This window comes from Dipteris shenzhenensis, chromosome 33 (genome assembly GCF_047967505.1).
Source record: "Dipteris shenzhenensis isolate YYH24624 ecotype China chromosome 33, Dip_SZ_1.0, whole genome shotgun sequence".
In the NCBI taxonomy this organism is placed as follows: Eukaryota; Viridiplantae; Streptophyta; class Polypodiopsida; order Gleicheniales; family Dipteridaceae; genus Dipteris; species Dipteris shenzhenensis.
Genome location: NC_141628.1, coordinates 5,900,548 through 5,919,307, shown reverse-complemented (window position 1 = coordinate 5,919,307; position 18,760 = coordinate 5,900,548). Strand labels below are relative to the sequence as shown.

Genomic DNA, 18,760 nt, shown 5'->3' with positions numbered 1-18,760 from the left:
GTAATGAGCCAAGTCCCCACGTATTGCAGCATTGGCTCCACGTAAAATTGTAGTTTCCTCATGCAAGCCACCTCTCTACGTAAATTTTCCACGTCATTGTCTCCTTTTACCACTCTTCTACCTTGCCTCAAAAAACATTGCACCAAGACCATTGCTTACACAATTGGGGTCACATTTCACCAGCACACAACCATCCTTCAAAACAAGGTATTTTGATGGTTGCCTACACATTTACCACATTGGATGTAACATAGATATTGACATGACAACATTCCATGCACAGAAGATTATTTACCACACGTAAAAAAAACACAAAAGACTTTTACATTTGACATTCAACCACCGACCCCGTGACACATGGGTACATTACTCTGGAGTGCATCCATATTGCGTTTTCATCACTTCCCATAGGAAGTTCCTACAAACATTTTATTTCATAGTCAAATATTTACATCATATCATCTTTTTTTGGGAAAAGATGTCTTTGGAGCCATAAAAAAACCCATCACTAGCTAACTATGTGCACCTATGTGCCTCCCTACATTATTCATAGTGCTAGTATTTTATTGCTTTTTTTTGTCTTATCAACGGCCTCTTCATGTGGTATGGATAGTCAGCGTACGGAACTGCACGGAGTTAGTACCCAGGCTGTACGGACAGATCGTTGTACGGTCAATCTTGTTGACTCTTGTACGGACAGCTTCCAACGTGGCAGCGTATGGGTGGCAGTTCTTTTCTTGTGTGTATAAGCTCATGATTGAGCTGAGTTTAATAACATCGAGTCTTTTTGATGCTGGTGGATAGTCTTGATTCTTGTCCAAGCTTGCACGGATGCTAGCTGGGTATTTATGCTTCTTTGAGTAGGTAAGAGGTCAAGAGGGCTGGTCGCTTTGAGCAGATAGTTAACTTTTTGGGCACTAGTGACAGCTATGGGGAACAGTGTGGCCAATTGTGGTCACAAGTGACAGTTCCGGATTGTGTGCAAGCTTCTTGGAATGGGGATGAAGTCCTACTGCCAAGAGTGGTGAGAGCAGTGAATAGTAAAGGCTATGCAGGGTATGTGGATACCATTGGGATGTGGAATGCCCCAGATGTAAGGAAGATTGTAACCTTTATGTAGCTTGGGACTCTGGGTCTCTCACTTAATTAAGGAAATACCGAAAGGGGTGCCAAGGTTTGGGGCCAATCTGTGTCTTTGTCTTGGTGTAGGGGCACTTTAGCTCCCAGTCTGCTGGTAATATTTTTGCTGAATTGTTAATGTAACAGTGTTGACTGGTTACTTGTTAGTTTTACTGCCCTTTAATTTATTGAAGGCCGGTTTCACCTGATATGGCCTTGTAGCCTAGTTAGGACATTTGGTCCTAGTACACCTAGTTCGCTTCGGACATTTTAGTCTTTATTGACTAGTTGAGTTTGGGGCATACATTGGCCAATTGTGTACTTTCTTCATTATCCGTTTGGAAGTACACTTGAGTCCCCTCAGCTTGTTGTTTGCTTCCTTGCATTCCAATGCTCCCCGCACCCAACAGTGTTATTAGAGTAGGATGTCTTGCTCCTACCTACCTCCTCGCATGCTCTAGCTTCAACCCAACTCGCTCCTTTCAAGGAGGTAAATGCCGCGGGTGAAAACGGGAGCCGACCTGATGCACGATGAAGTAAGGGTGGGAGTGGCTTATGTTTGTATGCTTCAAGCATTTTAACAAATACCAACATACCACAGCCTTGACTTGAGCTGCCATTTCAGATCTACATGAGCTCGCCATTGCAGTTGTTGACGGTCCTCAATCATTTGCGCCGCCATTGCAGCTGTCTTTCAGGTGTTTCAGTTGCTAAAACAGCCCCAAATCAAATCATTTGGGGTTGCACTTGCAGAAGCAAACACAGTTGCCGCACCTGTGACCTGTTTTCTTGCTTACATGTGTGGTTGATAGGGGTATCTTCTGAAGCTTTGTAGCAGCACTTTGTTGACACTTCATAGCATTCAATGAATGTGGATCCCTGCCCAAGGTTGAGCCTAACTTTTGACATATTTTAATAAACGTTTGGATGATCGTATGAGGTCCATGGTTGCTTAGTTACAGCGATTGCTATTTATGTTAGGTGTGTCTATTCCTTTTGAGGCTCACTTATAAAGCTGCATATTCAATCAATTTTTGAAAATTTGCATTTTTATTGACAGTTTCAGAATATTGCTTGTTTAGTAATCATGCTCTTTCTTTTTGTAATTAGTGATGAGTACTTTTGATATGCAATCTCTTGCAACAGTTGGATGATGGTTTAGAGGTTTCGTTCAGTGACAAAAGGCGACTTGCTCGTGTTCGACTTTTGCAAGATGTGAGCTTTTCAACCTTGTGTACTTTCATGCTGAATCTCTAATGGGTCTCCTAATTCAAAAAATTCATTATCTACGAATTCAAGCATTGGATTTCCACAGGATTTGTTCCAGCAGCTTTGTAATTTTGTCTTTCAATTGTCTACTCATTCAAAAATTGCATTGGATCTATAGAGCTTGATAAGTTTGCAAGATTGGCTGGAAAAAATAGTTGGTAGTCTAATTGAAACTTTAGACTAACGTTAACCCTTAATCTATTTAAATTAATCTAATTAATCCAATTTTAATAACCTTCCCTCCCCCTCCTCATCGTCGCCACAGCCCTGCTGCTCCTTTGCCTCGTCGCCTCCTGCCCGCCCCCTCCCCCCCCTCCTCTCTCTCTCTCTCTCTCTCTCTCTCTCACCGTGTATAAGCCATCCTTCCCCATCAAGTTTTAAAACCCGCGTGGGTCTTGGTGGTTAAGGCTCTGGTTCGTGTCGTTGTGTGTGTGTGTTCGATCCCTGTGATCGACTTCGGATACGCCAAATTTGGCGTCTTGGGATTGTCTCCTACGAAGTAAAAAACTCCTCTCTCTCTCTCTCTCCTTTCCCCTACTTGACTGCCGCTGCCATCTGGACTCCCTAATTTATAACCCTCCCTCCACCGCCTTTTGTGCAGCCTAACCTGCTCATCCCCCTCCGCCTCCTCCCCCCGCCCCCGCCCCCCCCCCCTTCCCCTCTTTCTCTCCCTATCTCTCTCGCGCGTGCTGCAATCTGTCAATATGCCTCCACCCTTGGCTATTGGGAAAGTAGATTCGGGGACAGTGTGAAAGGGTTTGTATTTGACTTGTGAGATTGAAGGATCACTTGACCTTTGACAGTAGATTAGATTAGTTTTGATTGTGTGACATCATCAGTGAGGTATGTGTGTGTGGAAGATAAGGCTAGCCCAGACCATAAAATGAGGCCTGTACTTTGCTACCAAAATCAATCAGCTTTCAGCTTGAGCCTCAGAATTGTCTTCAATCTTCCGACTCTCTTCTTTCTCTACCTCTCTTACTCTTTGTGATAGAACAGTATGAACCTCCATAGCTCCTTCAGCACCTCGATTCCTGCAAATGGTATCAGGGTAGGCCATCCGAATCTCTACTCTTCGTAGTCGCCATTCTTGAAGAACTGACCTTTTTTTTTTGTCCTTGGCTGTCGCGTAAGATGTTGATTTGTTGCCTGCTACCACCACCGAGCTGATGTTTCTTTGAACACCATCAATGCTCTGGAAAATTCCACCTTCATCAGCTGGGTCTGAGTCGTTGCTCAACAAAAAATAGTCAACTACTGATCTGCTCGACTATATTGTTGATCTCTTATTTTTATACACAGAAATCTAAATATTCCGCACCTAAGACTTGGCCCGCATTGTTATTGTGATCGACATAAGATTTTGTCCCTTTCTAGATTTTGTCCCTTTCTCCTGCGTAGTCACTGCTCGTGGAGTTTTTTATAAAAATGCAGCTGTGCTCGTTATACTTCAGCAATTTCGGCTTGTTTGACATCTGATGCGATTTAGTCATCTGGTGCCTCCACAGAAGTTGAGATTCTTCCCGTTCTTTTCTTTGCCTAGTCGACCTACCACAACAACATGTCCCATTCTGCACATACCTCTATGGCCCTGTTCTTTGCTACTGGTGGCTGATATACATCTAAAGTGTGGGGGAAAAACCCCAGCCCTGCTGCTTCTGCCAATACTCCGCTGATCTGTGCACCAACACCAGCTGCCGAGCTCATTTGACAGAAGTGCCTCTGTTGGTATGCTCCTGGATGCCAAAGACCACAGCGACCTGCATTGTCTGTTCTTTGTTCGAGAAGGTGGACTGCATCTCATCAGATCAGAACTTTCTCGTTGAGTGTTATCCTCTTGAATGTGCTTTAGTTCTTTGCTTTCGCCATAGTGTCCAATTGGTTTTCAATATTGACGCAGCTCAGATTCTTCAGCTTCTCAAAGTTCATCTTTTTCGTCATCTTTGTTTCTACCTTGCCAAGAAAGATTAGAAGTTACATAACAATGTGGATAGTGTGGAAAGCTCATCGACCATCTAAGAGAGAAAAAAGCCAATATTTCTTTTGCTTTCACAGGCATGCTTGAGTAGATTACACTAATGAAAAGCACATGTATAATCCTTTCTTATGCAAGGTATGTGATTGATAATAGTAGAAGAGCTATGCAACGAAAGTGATGGATATGAGAAATAATAAATTAGCCAAGTTGGCTTCCTCATACTAATACTGTTTTATCGGGAATGGCTTGTACGATTTTAATGTTCAGTTCTTTAGTGTTTCATGAACTGTTTTTAATGCTTTGGCTGAGGTATTTGTATGGATATGACCAAGCATGCTATCCAGCTGTAGTGGTGTATCTGTTCTGCTATATACACGAACTCAAGGCATCCCATGATGTTGGATGCAGCCACCCACAGCTCTGCCTATCGGTGATCTTGGACCTGATGCACTTCTGGAGTTACCCTTGGAATCTACATTTGCCAGCATTATATTAAAGAAGAAATGTCCAATCAAGGCACTTTTGCTCGACCAGGTCATCCTTCCCCTGGCTGTGGCAATAGCGTGCTTTTGCTCTGAAACTAGGACTTCCCCTCGATTCTTGGAGTGATCTAGGATGAGAGTTTCAATCAATAAATGTGTCTTCCTTATGCAAGGTCATTATCGTGATATGCCCTTTTAAAAAGGGAAGGAATGCATGTTTCTTTCTTCTTCATGCTTCTGCTATTGTCTTCATTGCTCAAAACTTTTTGTATAGATTGGAGAATAGAGTCTTCATTATAGATTGGTTCATGGATGATGTTACAAATTTTCTTCATTTGTTCTTGTTAAAGGTTGGATGGATTTGGTTGTTGGGTCAAGGAACACAAAGTAACAGCTTACATTTTTTACTGTGGGTTTGTCTATGCTACAGAGCTTCATAGCTGGGATTGGAAATTGGGTTGCTGATGAAGTCCTGTATCAGGTCCAATCTCTCTCTCTCTCTCTCCTGTACCTCCCATCCCCCTCTCTCTCTCTCTCTCTCTCTCTCTCTCTAGTGACCCGACAGCTCAGACAAAGGGTTGACACGCAGATTACAATTGGGGATATCCCCTCCCTATTTAGAGTCGGACTCCGACTTACAGGGATTACTGTAGCCCTTGTTAGGTATAGAGCTATGACCAGGAGACGTGCTAGGGCCGCACTTGTGAGTGCCGACAACACTCTATCGCCGATTTCATGCCTCCATTGCCTCATCCACCCTGATGTCCTGATGATGATGATGATGAGATTGATACATAGTCGACCACTGACATGACTATGTTGTACTTAGTACTTAGTACTACCATTCTGCATTTTTTGGATTTTGCATTGGTGTGGATGTTCGTTTAGTAGCTCCACCACGACAGCTTGTTTGTACCAGGATTTTCACAGTCTCATAGACCCATCGGTCTTCCGAAGACTTTAATAAACTCTCTCTCTCTCTCTCTCTCTCTCTCTCTCTCTCTCTCTCTCGCGTCATCCGTTGCTGATCTTCAGCCCACGTCGTCCATCACCGATTTGCCGTCGTCCATCGCCGTTGTCTATCCTTGATCTGCCGTTGTCCATTTGTGCCGTCGTCGATTTTTCGTTGCTGGTCGTCCGCTGGTGTTCGTGTGTAGTTCGTCATTGATCGTGGTCGTTAGCCGCTGAACTTCCGTTGCTGGTCGTCCGTCGCTTACTTTGCTAGCCTCCGCCAGCCTCTCGCTCCTTGGCAACCTCTCCTGTCTCTACCCACACAGGCGATCAAGCCTCTCGGGGACCTCTCGTCTACAACCATTAGCCCCTCGCGGGCTGTCTCAAGCTAGCGTGGGCGTGCGCCTTGCTGCGCCCCATCCTCATGCCCCGCCATCTGTTGCTATGCCTGCCCTCAGGCCCCGACAGCAGCTAGCCCACCATGGGCTTTCCCCAGCCCCTTTAGTAAAATTTGTGGCCTTGATTGAGAAAGTAGATAGCCTCGAGACCAACAACGTGGTATCGATGGCAGAGAAAGCACATATTGATAAGACATTCAATGAAATCAAGAAGCAAGGAGGGCGTATGCAAGATGAATGGAAAAAGGAGAGAAACAAGAAGGATGAGTGGGAGAAGGAGAAGGCAGCATGGGAAACAAAAAAGACCAGCCTCAAGGACAATTTGCAAGCTATGGGGACATAATTACAGACATGCAAGGAACTCCAAAAGGGCACGCAAGGCAATGGAAGAACTGAAATTTGAAAATGAGAAGCTCAAGAAGGAGATGTCAGCCTTGCAAACAACCATACAAGGAAAGCATGCTGAGTTTACATAGCAAATCTACAAAGAGAATGCAGATATGTTAGAATGGAAGAATGCGGTTAAGAAAGGTGCAGCAGCCCCCAAGAAAGAGATCAACTCTGAGGCTCTGGAGGAAGAAAAGAGGAGTAGCAAGGCCTTGAATGACTTGGTTAGAGGCTTAACAGTTGGAGATACCCCTTTGTTAGATGCCAAAACCTTGTTCACCAAGATGGGAGTCAACCTCACATGTGAAATAGCATGGAGAGTCGGCAATTAACAAAACTCAGAACAGCAATGGACATGTCTACTCTCATGAGCATGAGGGCAATCTTGAAAGGGACAAGAATATAATTGGAATATAATTGGACAATGACCTTACTTTGGCGCATCAGGAGTATCGGAGAGCGGGAATGGTGCGTTTTATGGCAACAAGAGATGCATGTAAATGGGCTGTCTACAAAGATGGAAAAGTGATTATCAGAGAGAGAGAGAGTAGAAAGAGATAAAAGGGAGGAAAGAGAAGAGGGGGAGATGGACAGCACATGACGGTGTCAGACCCAGGAGATGAGAGCACAGAGGGGGCTGAGAATAGCAGTGTGGAATTGCAATGGTACCCTTTGGTCCAATCCTTGGGGTTTCTTGGAAACATACCCCGAGAGAGACATGATCTTCTACACCAAGACCCATAAAAGTCGAGAAAGATGGCTGCCGATAGTGACGGGGTATATCTAGGAATCAGCCCATAGGAAGGAGATGAGAGGAGACAGTGGGATACAGGGGTCGGGAGGAGTGGTTGCCCTTTTCAGTGCACACATGAGACCACTCATATCTGTGATTTGGAGAGAGAAGCACGCATGACATATGTGGGTGCAATTCTAGCTACCAAATACACGTCCGATTTTCATTGCAGTGTGTTGCTTTCCCCCAGACACATCATCCTACACATGAGAAGTCACCACTGATGGGCATAGACTATTCATGATGACATCACAGAGCTCTCTAGACGGGAACACTCCTCCTTGGTGACTTCAATGCAGGTACTAAAAATAGATAGGTTGACCTGCTAGATTTTGATGATGATTCCCTCATAGTACCAGAGATGGATGTAGTAGAGTTGGAGATTGTGAGATAGTCAGCAGATGCAGAGGCACCGGTGATAGCATAGGGGACGCACCTACTCGAGTTGGGGCTATCCATAGCCTGATCATATATAACAGTCTTCGGAGATGGCCATCATCTGGTGGGCTCACTTGTTTCCCACATGGCGCACAGTAGACTACCTGTTAGGTCCACTAGCCTTTGCCTCAGGGATATGTGACTTTACAGTGCCTCCTCCTCCACTCAGTGCCGATCACTCATACCTTGCCTTGTGTATCTCAACTACCATGCTAGTCGTGAGCAGGGCCCCACCCATTCGTGCTCAGATCCATTTTGATCGTGCTCTTGACCCGGTGTATGTGAGCAGTCTTACTAGGAGATGGTACAGACCTCGCCCATACCTTAGACACCCTTGTCTCAGTGATAGAGGATGTTGCCAGCAGATGCTCTAGTTCAAGTGCAGCAGTCGCTGCAAAACATCTTGGTAGCCGCCAAAACAACAATTCTGGTCACAACCTTTCGTCTTCCTCTCGCTTTGATGCAATAACTATGGCCAGCAAACGCAACCTATGGGAACTCGCAGATGTGCAGAAAGATCCCCCATCATCCTACAGCGCTGGCCCTGTAGGCAACTACATTTTCTACTGGCAAGCCCAGATCATGGGCCCTGCCGTTAGCCCCTACTCTGGTGGCTTCTTCTTTGTCACGATCTCCTTCCCGCAGGATTATCCATTTAAGCCTCCTAAACTTCAGTTCCAAACAAAGGTGTATCATCCCAACATAAGCTCAAATGGCATCATCTGCCTCGGACATACTCAATGGAAGTTGGAGCCCAGCATTGACGATCGCGAAAGTCTTGCCTTCCATAACCTATCTTCTCACCGATCCAAATCCAGACGACCCACTTGTTGCAAAGATTGCGTACATATACAAGATTGCACTCCTTACATACGAAGAAACCGCAAAAGAATGGACGATCAAATATGCTATGAAATGAAAAGAACATGTCGCTCAGCAAGGCACAAGAGCCATAAAACAGTATCGGCTCACATCGGAGGAGCTTAGGAGTGGTGGCAGGAGCGATGTGTCAAGATCTAGCACCTAGCCTGGAAGGTTTCAATCTTGGTCTGTATGTGAGCGCTTGCTAAACGCCATAAAGGACAGGCACATGAGGAGAGCTTCGTTTGCTGGTGAAATGTTGCGTACGACTAGCACAATTGCAGGCAATTTGGATGAGCGATTTTAAGCCGTGAATGTAGCAAACAACGATGTGCCCCCACTAGAACTGTCTACTCTTCTGGGCAGCAGCCTTCTCCTATTGCTTTAGAGTTCTCTCTTCGCCAACTTCAAACCCCAAGTTTCTGTTGTTGTGGGATGTCCTGCGCCAATGCCAACAGCATTCCATTCAAACCCACCATCTAGAATCAATTTCCATGTTGGCCAGTCAGTGGGAGACGATTGCGTTGAGGCTTGTTGCGTTCCCACAGGGCAACCGCTATGCTTGAATTCCTGTTATCCGTAGACATGCTCTATGTTTTCACCTACGTGGTGACCCTTGCGAAGGACAAATACTCGAAGCAATTATCAACAGATTCAAGACATGGGTCGATAAAGAACAGCTGTTTTTCGTGGGCTGTGGCTATAGGAATTCGGTTGCAGACGAGCCTACGTAAAGAAAGATGCAGCCGACATCTTGATTCATGGATCACTACCAGCAGCCTAAGTAAAGAAAACAGGGAGACAACTTTAGATGAAATAGATGTTCAATGGGGGTAGACCGTGATAGCTTGATAGTTTGCTGACCTTGGAGAAAATTATAGAGCAAAAGATCGACATGGGTCAAAATTGCTAAGGTTAGACAATTAGAGGATGGAATTAGGCTACTAGAGGTGATAGGAAAAAGATTATCAATCCTAGAAGAATAGATATAAAGTGATAGAAAAGGATGGTGAATCCTATAAGAAGGAGACATAACAAGTGATGTATCAACCTGGAGGAGTAACCATGAATAGGTTAGATGGTGAACGAACTTGGAGTAATTGGAGGAAACTAGTACATAGAATTTGAGTTACAAAAGTGGCTCGTCATCTAGGAAGGAACACCACTAGAAGAATGAATACACGTTGGCATGTAGGAATCTTAGTGCACAGGAGTAGCTTAAGAATGGATCACAAAGTCTTGGAAATGGAGTATGCATTAGATGGACACTACACAAAGATCCTTCACCAAGAGTTAGTTGAAGTCAGAGATCTAGAGATAGTTAACTTATTCTCTTAGGTTGGGTTGAGCCAACCCAAGTAAGAGGGTGCTAGAAGTTATGTTAGGAAAGTTAGTAGATGGTATTTTCCTTGCTGAGTATAGCAAGTGGTGGCCAATACATGGCTATAAGTCTGGTGACCTTGCATAGAAGATTACATGGCCATAGGTCTGGTGACCTTGAAGAGATTTCAAGCAATTAGGACATGGATTAGTAACCGATGATTCAATTGGATGATCGTTGAGGATTCCACTAGCAGGAAGTCCTACCTAGGTGGTCGATTTGTGAGATTTGGTGATCTTACAAGTTTGGTAAGTGCTTGGTAAGTTATGGCAATATGGTAATTTATGGACACATGCTCACTATGTGTGTTAATTGAGACCTGGTGGTCTATAAAGAGTTACAATGATACTCATCAAGATCTGGTGATCTCATAAGTTTTGGGTCTGACCAACTCAAAACTAATGGCTCCAAGCTGGTCACTTGGGCCCTAGACTAACATGTGTATGTGAGAGAGAGATTAGGAAATGGTTTCCTAGTAGAAAAGAAAAGTAGAAAGGAAGTTCCTACTAACCCTAATGGGTAAAGTTGATAAGTATTTGCAAGAATGTCCGAAGCAAAGGAGTACATGGACAACACAATATGGAAAGATAAGTATTATGTCTTTTTATTGGTTATTTGAAAATGGATTGAAAGAAACATACTAATGTTGGACTTGTTTGGCAGGAGTACCAATCATGAAGAAAAATATTGAAGAATGTTGTATGGGAGTTTATGCAGGAACCTAAAGAGTACTAAACACCATGAAGGCAAAGAAGACTATTTACAGATGAGGGCATCTGTTCCCCAAGCAAGAGGGCATGTCACGAAATGATTTTTAGGCCTAGAATGTATTAGGCTAGAATGATCTTGAATGTAATAATTAGAAGGTAGGCTAGGTAGGTTAAAATGGCTAAATGCCATATTGATAATGTATTGGATATGTTAATTGATTAATATAAATGGAGCACTCATGCATGTAGGTCCTAGGATAGGAATGGGTAGGGATGCATGGGTATGCATTAATAAATGGTAGGCATAAAGTGTCATAGTGTCACCACAATGTAAATATCCTAAGTCAAAGTACAGTTGACCATTTATTTGATCATAATTAAAGAGTTTTTATATGTGTTAATTACGGTCAAAGAGTTATTTTAATGGTCGAAGTATCGACTCCAGTCAAGTAAATCTGACTTCGGTCAGAGAATGTTGACTTCGGTCAACAAGACTTGGCATGCGCCAAGAGGGGTTAACCCCGGTTAACCAAGATGTGCCAACCTCGGTTGGAGAGACTTGGCTATAATTAAGGCGCCTTGACCCTTGGTCAAAGCTCTTTAATTATAATCAAGAGTGTTGACCCCGGTCAACCGAATAAAATATATATATTTATTTGTATATATATATTTGTTTAGATGTGCACATGTGTTCAGTGGGGACGCCCACCGTGACTAGGATTAGTCCACAGTGTGTTATTTGCATGCAAAGCGCTAACAATTAATGGGTACCATGGTGGTGCGCTTTAATTAATTGTTGCAGGTACTAGAAAGGATTATTTTTCCTAAGCGAAATGGGAGCCTGACAAGCATCTAGGAGGCGGTTCGTGTGACCGAGAGCTTTGAAGACTCCAGAATGGCCCTTAGTGGCTTGTAATAAGATTTAGTCTAGATTTTAGACAAGTGGCATGTTGCCAATTTGAATGGGGCTTGAAGCTCTTGTAAAAGAAGAATTCTTTTCACGTTTTAGAGAGAGAGAGACTTACGAGACAGCTCTAAGCTGAACTTCTGTAACAGATTTTCTGAAATGAATAAAGGCCTTCGGGGGGGTCCAGCCCGACAATTTGTCCTGGGCCCTAGTGTGTATGTTCAGAGAGAGGGAGTGAGGGAGAGCTTCGGAAAGTTAAATTCCGTCGTTGAAGTGAAGCCATAGCTGTCTTTCACAGTCAGTTCGGTTTTATCTCCAGTTCAGTTTTATAAGCCATAGCTGTCTTTCACAGTCAGTTCGGTTTTATCTCCAGTTCGGTTTTATTGGTATCAGAGCAGGATTAAAGGCTTTCTCAAGCCTTTGACGATCCAAGCAGTAGCCTAGGCAAGCAATTAGCATCCCGATGCGTGATGATGGCGCACGATATATGAGCTTGCGCATAAGATTGGCGTACGGGAATCTTCACAGTCCGTTCTCCTTACGCTAGTCCTTGGGCGATATGCCAGCTGAAGGAAAAAGATAGGGGCCGTGACGATTTAGCAAAAAGCTAACAGGCAATGGGTGCAATCTGAAGCGTATGTACGAGGAAAGGCTTTAGAAGACCTTGGCTGGCCGTCGCTATACGTAAGTGTGAACCAAGGCTAAGCGTATGGTGACTAGAAGCAATATCCGAAGTGCGAGCGTTGGCGAAGTGGTGAAGCAGGTCCGTGGCTCGACGGGAGGTTTCTCGTCGGACGTGAAGGCACGATACGCAAAGCTTTAGAGAATTCTGTCGCCTACGCAGATTTTCCCATCCAGAAGGTGACGTGGCAGATCTGACACGTGGCGCTGACGTGGTGCTGACGTGGCAGCCAGCAGGTTCACGCGTGCACCAGATGACGTGGCGCAAGACACGTGGCAGACCGCGCAGCTGCTGACGTGGCGCCTAGCCAGGTGGCAGATGATGTGGCAGCCAGCTCAGAGCTGACGTGGCACACTGACACGTGCCAGCCAGGCTGGTAGACCTGTGGTTAGTGTGACCTTGTTCAAGCTAACTGCAGTTAGCTGACCCTGGTCAGGGATTTGGTCAGAGGACAGCCTAACCAGACTGGACTGGTGCAGTTAACCAGTTTGCTTCAGTTAGTGGCCAAGTTACAGTCATCTAACCAGACCAGAACAGGACTGATCTGGTTAATGTAACCAGTAGTTACCCATCTGGTCACTGTTCACAAAAAAAAAAAAAAAAAAAAAGAGTTACAGAGACAGTTTTTGCCATCAATATCCACCTATCTGGTAATCATTTTACTGTCAGAGAATCAGCAGAAAACAGAGAAAAACAGAGTTTTGCAGAAATAAAAGAGATGCATGCCTTTGTGCACAGAGAAGGGGAAACAGATGCCTTTTGAAGCCATCTGCAGCAGCCAGAAAAGGGGAATATAAATTGTTGATGCTTTGGAAATTGTGTGGGTATATGCCTTGAACTGACAGCCAGTACTGGCATCGATTGTAAATGCAAAACACCTCTTGTTGAGGTACCTTTTCTGTTGAAAAAGCAAAGGTAGTGTGCATCAGTTACCCGCACTGTGTGAGAAATCTGCAGATCTCAGAATATGGATCAATCACCTATCCAGTGGGATTCACAAGATAGGGATGTACATCCAGGACAGAGAAATGTGCCGCAAACTCAACAAGAATTTGAACAGATGGTATGCACTCGTATACAAGAGCTGGAAAATCTAAAAAGGGATCCCAGGGCTCAGCATTTGTTTCCAGCAGAAGCTATGCCTAATCCAGTATATGACGTGCCAATGCCAGAGGCACACTCTCGTGTACAGCCTGAGAGAGAGAGATCTCATAGATCTCATAGGAGACGGTCCCATAGGAAAAAGAGATCGAGGCATCATCACCGATCTCCTAGTCCATCACCGTCTACCTCGAGTTCGACTTCTGTGTCTTCTTCTTCCTTATCAGATAAACCATACAGGAAAAGAAGGAAACACGAGAAGTCTGGGAAGAGAAAGTCTTCCAAAGCGACCAGGGAATTTAAAGAGGGAGGAAAATCTGTCAAGTTTATGACCTACAATGGACAGTATGGTCATACAGACAAAGCATTGCAGTTTATTAGACAGTTTGATGCTGCATTCGGTACAGAGAAATTTTCAGAATCCTCCAAGTTAAGAATGGTCAGCTTACACTTGACAGCAACGGCTAGTGCATGGTGGAGTGCACTGACCACAGATGGGTCAGCCCCAAGAAAGTGGAAGGGCTTCAAGAAAGCCTTCTACCAGCAGTTCATGCCTAAACAGTTTAGAGACCATGTTCTTCAAGACTGGGACAGCTTGCACATGGATGCAGGAGATACAGTGGATGGGTACAACCAAAAGTTCTGGGATGCTTATTTGCAGGTTGCACCGTTCAAAAAGATCTCCAAAGGTACCCAGATGAGAAAGTACAGAGCAGGTCTCACTCCAAGAATTCAGGCAGTAGTGAATGCTTTGGGGGCAAAGAATATTCAAGATCTTATGCATTCAGCCTCAGTAGCGAGTCTTGTGCCGCTACAAGATCCATCTACAGTGCCATCCTTACATGCAGGACGTGCTGATAAAAAGAAAACTGATTTTCTAAAATCAGAAAAGAAAGAGTCCCCCAAGGCTGAAAAGAAAGGGTTTCAGCCTCAGAAGCCGAGGGGTACTCAGTTCTTAAAGACCTATAAGGGCAAATCTCTATTCACCCCTGAACAGATAGCGGAATTCCGTAGAGATGGGAAATGCTTCAGGTGCGGTAAAGAGGGGCATGTGGCTGCCCAGTGCCCAGAAAAGCCTTCAACATCGAAGGGAAAAGAGGCAGAGAAGCCACGAGGACCGCAAAAGCCAATGGCGGGGGGAATTCCTGATATACTGGGTCATGCTTTGAACCCAGAAGAATGAGAATTGCTGCTATCATGGGGCAAAGTTAGAGACCAGCAAGCGCTAATTTTATTTGATCCAGGGGCTACTGATAATTTTATATCAGAGGATCTAGCCCTGAGGCTGGGAATAAAGACGGAAGAGTTAGGCAGGGCTTTGGATGCCGATCAAATGTTTTGTGGAAATCCTGTGCCAGTTACTCCCTTGATAGGGAAGCTCCGTCTTCATGTTCAAAGTTATGTGGATCAGGAAGACTTCTTCATTTCTCCACTGAAACACTATGATGTAGTTTTGGGGATGCCTTGGTTTCACCGCAAGGCAGTGAAGTTGACTCTTCCTGAAAGAGTGCTGGAATTTGTGCATAGGGGGAAAAATCAGCGTTTAATTGCCAGGAATAAAGGGGATACTATCCCCATTGTATCTGATGTTTCATGCGGTAAAGCAATAAAGTCTGCAATTTCTGCGTACATGGTTTTTGTAAAAGAAAAAGAGAATGATATGCATGCTGAAATGAATGATGCAGACAAAGATAAGTTTCAGTTTATTGTAAACTTTAAAGATTGCTTTTCTGATGTTTTGCCAGGGGAGTTACCCCCAGAGAGACCAGAAGATCATTAGATAGAGTTAATGCCTGGTAGTGAGCCACCAAACAGACCCCTTTATAGAGTCAGTGCGACTCAGAGAGAGGAGATTATGGCTCAGGTACAGGACTTGCTGTCCAAAGGCTTGATTCAGCCCAGCTTGTCTCCTTTTTGTTCCCCTGTACTGTTAGTACAGAAGAAAGATGGTTCATTCCGTATGTGCGTCGATTATCGCGCACTGAACAAAATGACCATCAAGAATAGATTCCCTATTCCGCGTATTGATGATGTCCTGGATCAGTTAAATGGAGCTTCAGTTTTCAGCAGGATAGATTTAAAGAGTGGCTACCACCAAGTGAGGATACAGCCTCAGGATGTGCATAAGACAGCATTCCGCACAACATTTGGGTTGTATGAATACTTAGTGATGCCTTTTGGGTTGACAAATGCTCCAGCCACATTCAATAGAATGATGGATCGCATCTTCCGGAAGTACAGGCATTTTACGGGTACTTTCTTTGATGATATCTTAGTTTTTTCTAAGACAGAGGAAGAGCACAGAGAACATCTTGCTATAGTGTTTCAAGAGCTGAGAAATCATCAGCTCTATGCAAACAGCAAGAAAAGTGAATTCTTCCTGGAAGAAATCCACTATCTGGGGCATATAATATCCAAGAATGGGATACAAATGGATCCAGCGAAGATCCGTGCCATTCAGGAATGGTCAGAGCTGAAAACTGTGCATGAAGTTCGAAGCTTTTTAGGCTTGTGTTCTTACTACAGAAGGTTTATCAGACATTTTGCTGATATCGCAGCTCCATTACATGACCTCAAGAAAAATGCAACCTTCACATGGGGATTATCACAGAAGAAAGCATTCAATACACTCAAGGAAAAGTTGACTACAGAGCCTATTCTGGTAGTTCCGGATCTGTATCAGTCTTTTGATGTGGATTGCGATGCTTGTGGAGAATGTGTTGGGGCTGCATTGCATCAGAATGGTCATGTAGTAGCCTATGAAAGCAGACGACTTCGGGATGCGGAAAGATATTTAGGAATCTATGAGAAAGAGTTATTGGCTGTAATTCATGCCATCCATACCTGGAAACATTATCTTTTGGGTGCAGATTTTACTGTCAAAACAGATCACCAAAGTCTGAAATACTTTTTGACTCAGACCAAGCTTTCAGAGAAGCATATGAAATGGGCAAACATGCTGTCAATGTATCATTTTCAGATTGTCCATACTCCAGGAATTCGGAACAGAGTGGCAGATGCCTTGTCCCGAAGACCCCAGGTCAATAATGTAACTATTGCTTATCATCAGGACCTGGAAGGCATGAGGGAACAATATGCTCATGATTCTGATTTTGGTGAAATTTTACAGCAGATGCAAGAAGGGCAATCTACCAGTCACTATTCCCTGAAAGATGGGTATTTAATGAAAGATGATTGCCTATGCATCACCCAGGAGATGAGGAAAAAGATTTTGGGGGAATGCCATGCACCACCCTATGCTGGACATAGAGGAATTACAGCAACAACTCTAGCCCTAGAGAGGTATTTCTTTTGGCCAGGAATGCGGAAAGATATACATCAGTTTGTTACTGAATGCCTTACGTGTCAGAAAATAAAGTACGATAGACGGAAGGCACCTGGCCTACTTATGCCTCTTCCCGTGCCTCAGGCACCATGGGAAAGCATTACAATGGACTTTATTTTTGATTTGCTGAGATCAAAGTCAGGGAATGATGGGATTTGGACTATCATAGATAGATTCAGCAAGCAAGCTCATTTCCTTCCGGTTCGCAAAACCATAAAGGCAGATCATATGGCTAAGCTGTTCATGGCACAAATCTTTAAACATCATGGTATGCCTAAGTCCATTGTTAGTGATCGAGATCCCAGAATGACTAGTCTATTCTGGAGAGCTTTATTTGATAACATGGGGACGAATCTGAATTTTTCTTCTTCTTTCCATCCCCAGACAGATGGTCAAAGTGAAGTAGCAAATTCTACCATTTTGGATATGCTGAAATGCTACGTGGGTGACCAAAGTTCAGACTGGGAAAAGTACCTACCATTAGTAGAGTTTGCTTACAATAATACAGTACATAGCTCTACAGGGAAAGCCCCTTTTGAAGTCATATATGGGAAGGTGATTTTGCCACCTATATTGAGGACTAAAGATGAAATATTTGCAGCTGATCAGTTTGTAAGAGACCTCCAGACAGCTTACAGCCAAGTCCGGACAGCAATTGAAAGGTCTCAAGAGAAACATAAAAGGGCTGCAGATAAACATAGGAGACAGCTAGATCTCAAGGAAGGGGACTGGATACTTTTGAGGTTTGAAAAAGCTAGGCTCCGCAAGTTTAAAGGCAAACAGAAAGTGTATGCAAAGTTATCTCCCAGATATTATGGCCCTTTTAGGGTTACAGAAAGAATAAACGAGGTTGCATACAGATTAGCATTGCCAGAGCATTGGAGGATTCACAATGCATTCCATGTGAGTCTTCTAAAGAAATTTCAGGGACCAGAGCCTACAGAACCAGTATCAGAAGATCCACCAGAAGTGGATGAGCTGGAGGAAGTCCTTCAGCCAGAGCAAATCGTGTACCATACTGTACGTAAAGGCCCTCAGGGTAAGGAATTTTGCAGGTATCTTGTAAAATTCAAGAATTATACGGCATTAGATGCCAAGTGGATGGACGAAGACATGTTATCCGATCATCCACAGCTTTTGGATGTTTACAAGGAAGCTTTTCAGTTGAGGTCAACTGAATAGAAGCCAAGGGGATGTCACCACAATGTAAATATCCTAAGTCAAAGTACAGTTGACCATTTATTTGATCATAATTAAAGAGTTTTTATATGTGTTAATTACGGTCAAAGAGTTATTTTAATAATCGAAGTATTGACTCCAGTCAAGTAAATCTGACTGCGGTCAGAGAATGTTGACTTCGGTCAACAAGACTTGGCATGCGCCAAGAGGGGTTAACCCCGGTTAACCAAGATGTGCCAACCTCGGTTGGAGAGACTTGGCTATAATTAAGGCGCCTTGACCCTTGGTCAAAGCTCTTTAATTATAATCAAGAGTGTTGACCCCGGTCAACCAGATAAAATATATATATTTATTTGTATATATATATTTGTTTAGATGTGCACATGTGTTCAGTGGGGACGCCCACCGTGACTAGGATTAGTCCACAGTGTGTTATTTGCATGCAAAGCGCTAACAATTAATGGGTACCATGGTGGTGCGCTTTAATTAATTGTTGCAGGTACTAGAAAGGATTATTTTTCCTAAGCGAAATGGGAGCCTGACAAGCATCTAGGAGGCGGTTCGTGTGACCGAGAGCTTTGAAGACTCCAGAATGGCCCTTAGTGGCTTGTAATAAGATTTAGTCTAGATTTTAGACAAGTGGCATGTTGCCAATTTGAATGGGGCTTGAAGCTCTTGTAAAAGAAGAATTCTTTTCACGTTTTAGAGAGAGAGAGACTTACGAGACAGCTCTAAGCTGAACTTCTGTAACAGATTTTCTGAAATGAATAAAGGCCTT

General features: G+C 43.9%; 1 protein-coding gene and 1 pseudogene across 2 annotated transcripts in view; both read left to right on the top strand.

Annotated features, from left to right (window-relative positions):
- Positions 1–18,760, top strand: part of MMH-1 (MUTM homolog-1) — a 102,099-nt gene that overhangs the window by 52,408 nt on the left and 30,931 nt on the right. For both annotated transcript variants that reach the window (XM_087371358.1, XM_087371357.1), the window contains exons 5-7: positions 2,266–2,334; positions 4,775–4,900; positions 5,279–5,329. In XM_087371358.1, coding sequence (XP_087227484.1) covers positions 2,266–2,334; positions 4,775–4,900; positions 5,279–5,329 — 246 coding nt within the window. The remainder of the gene's footprint in view (positions 1–2,265; positions 2,335–4,774; positions 4,901–5,278; positions 5,330–18,760) is intronic.
- On the top strand, positions 8,287–8,734 carry LOC147879586 (ubiquitin-conjugating enzyme E2 8 pseudogene; annotated as a pseudogene).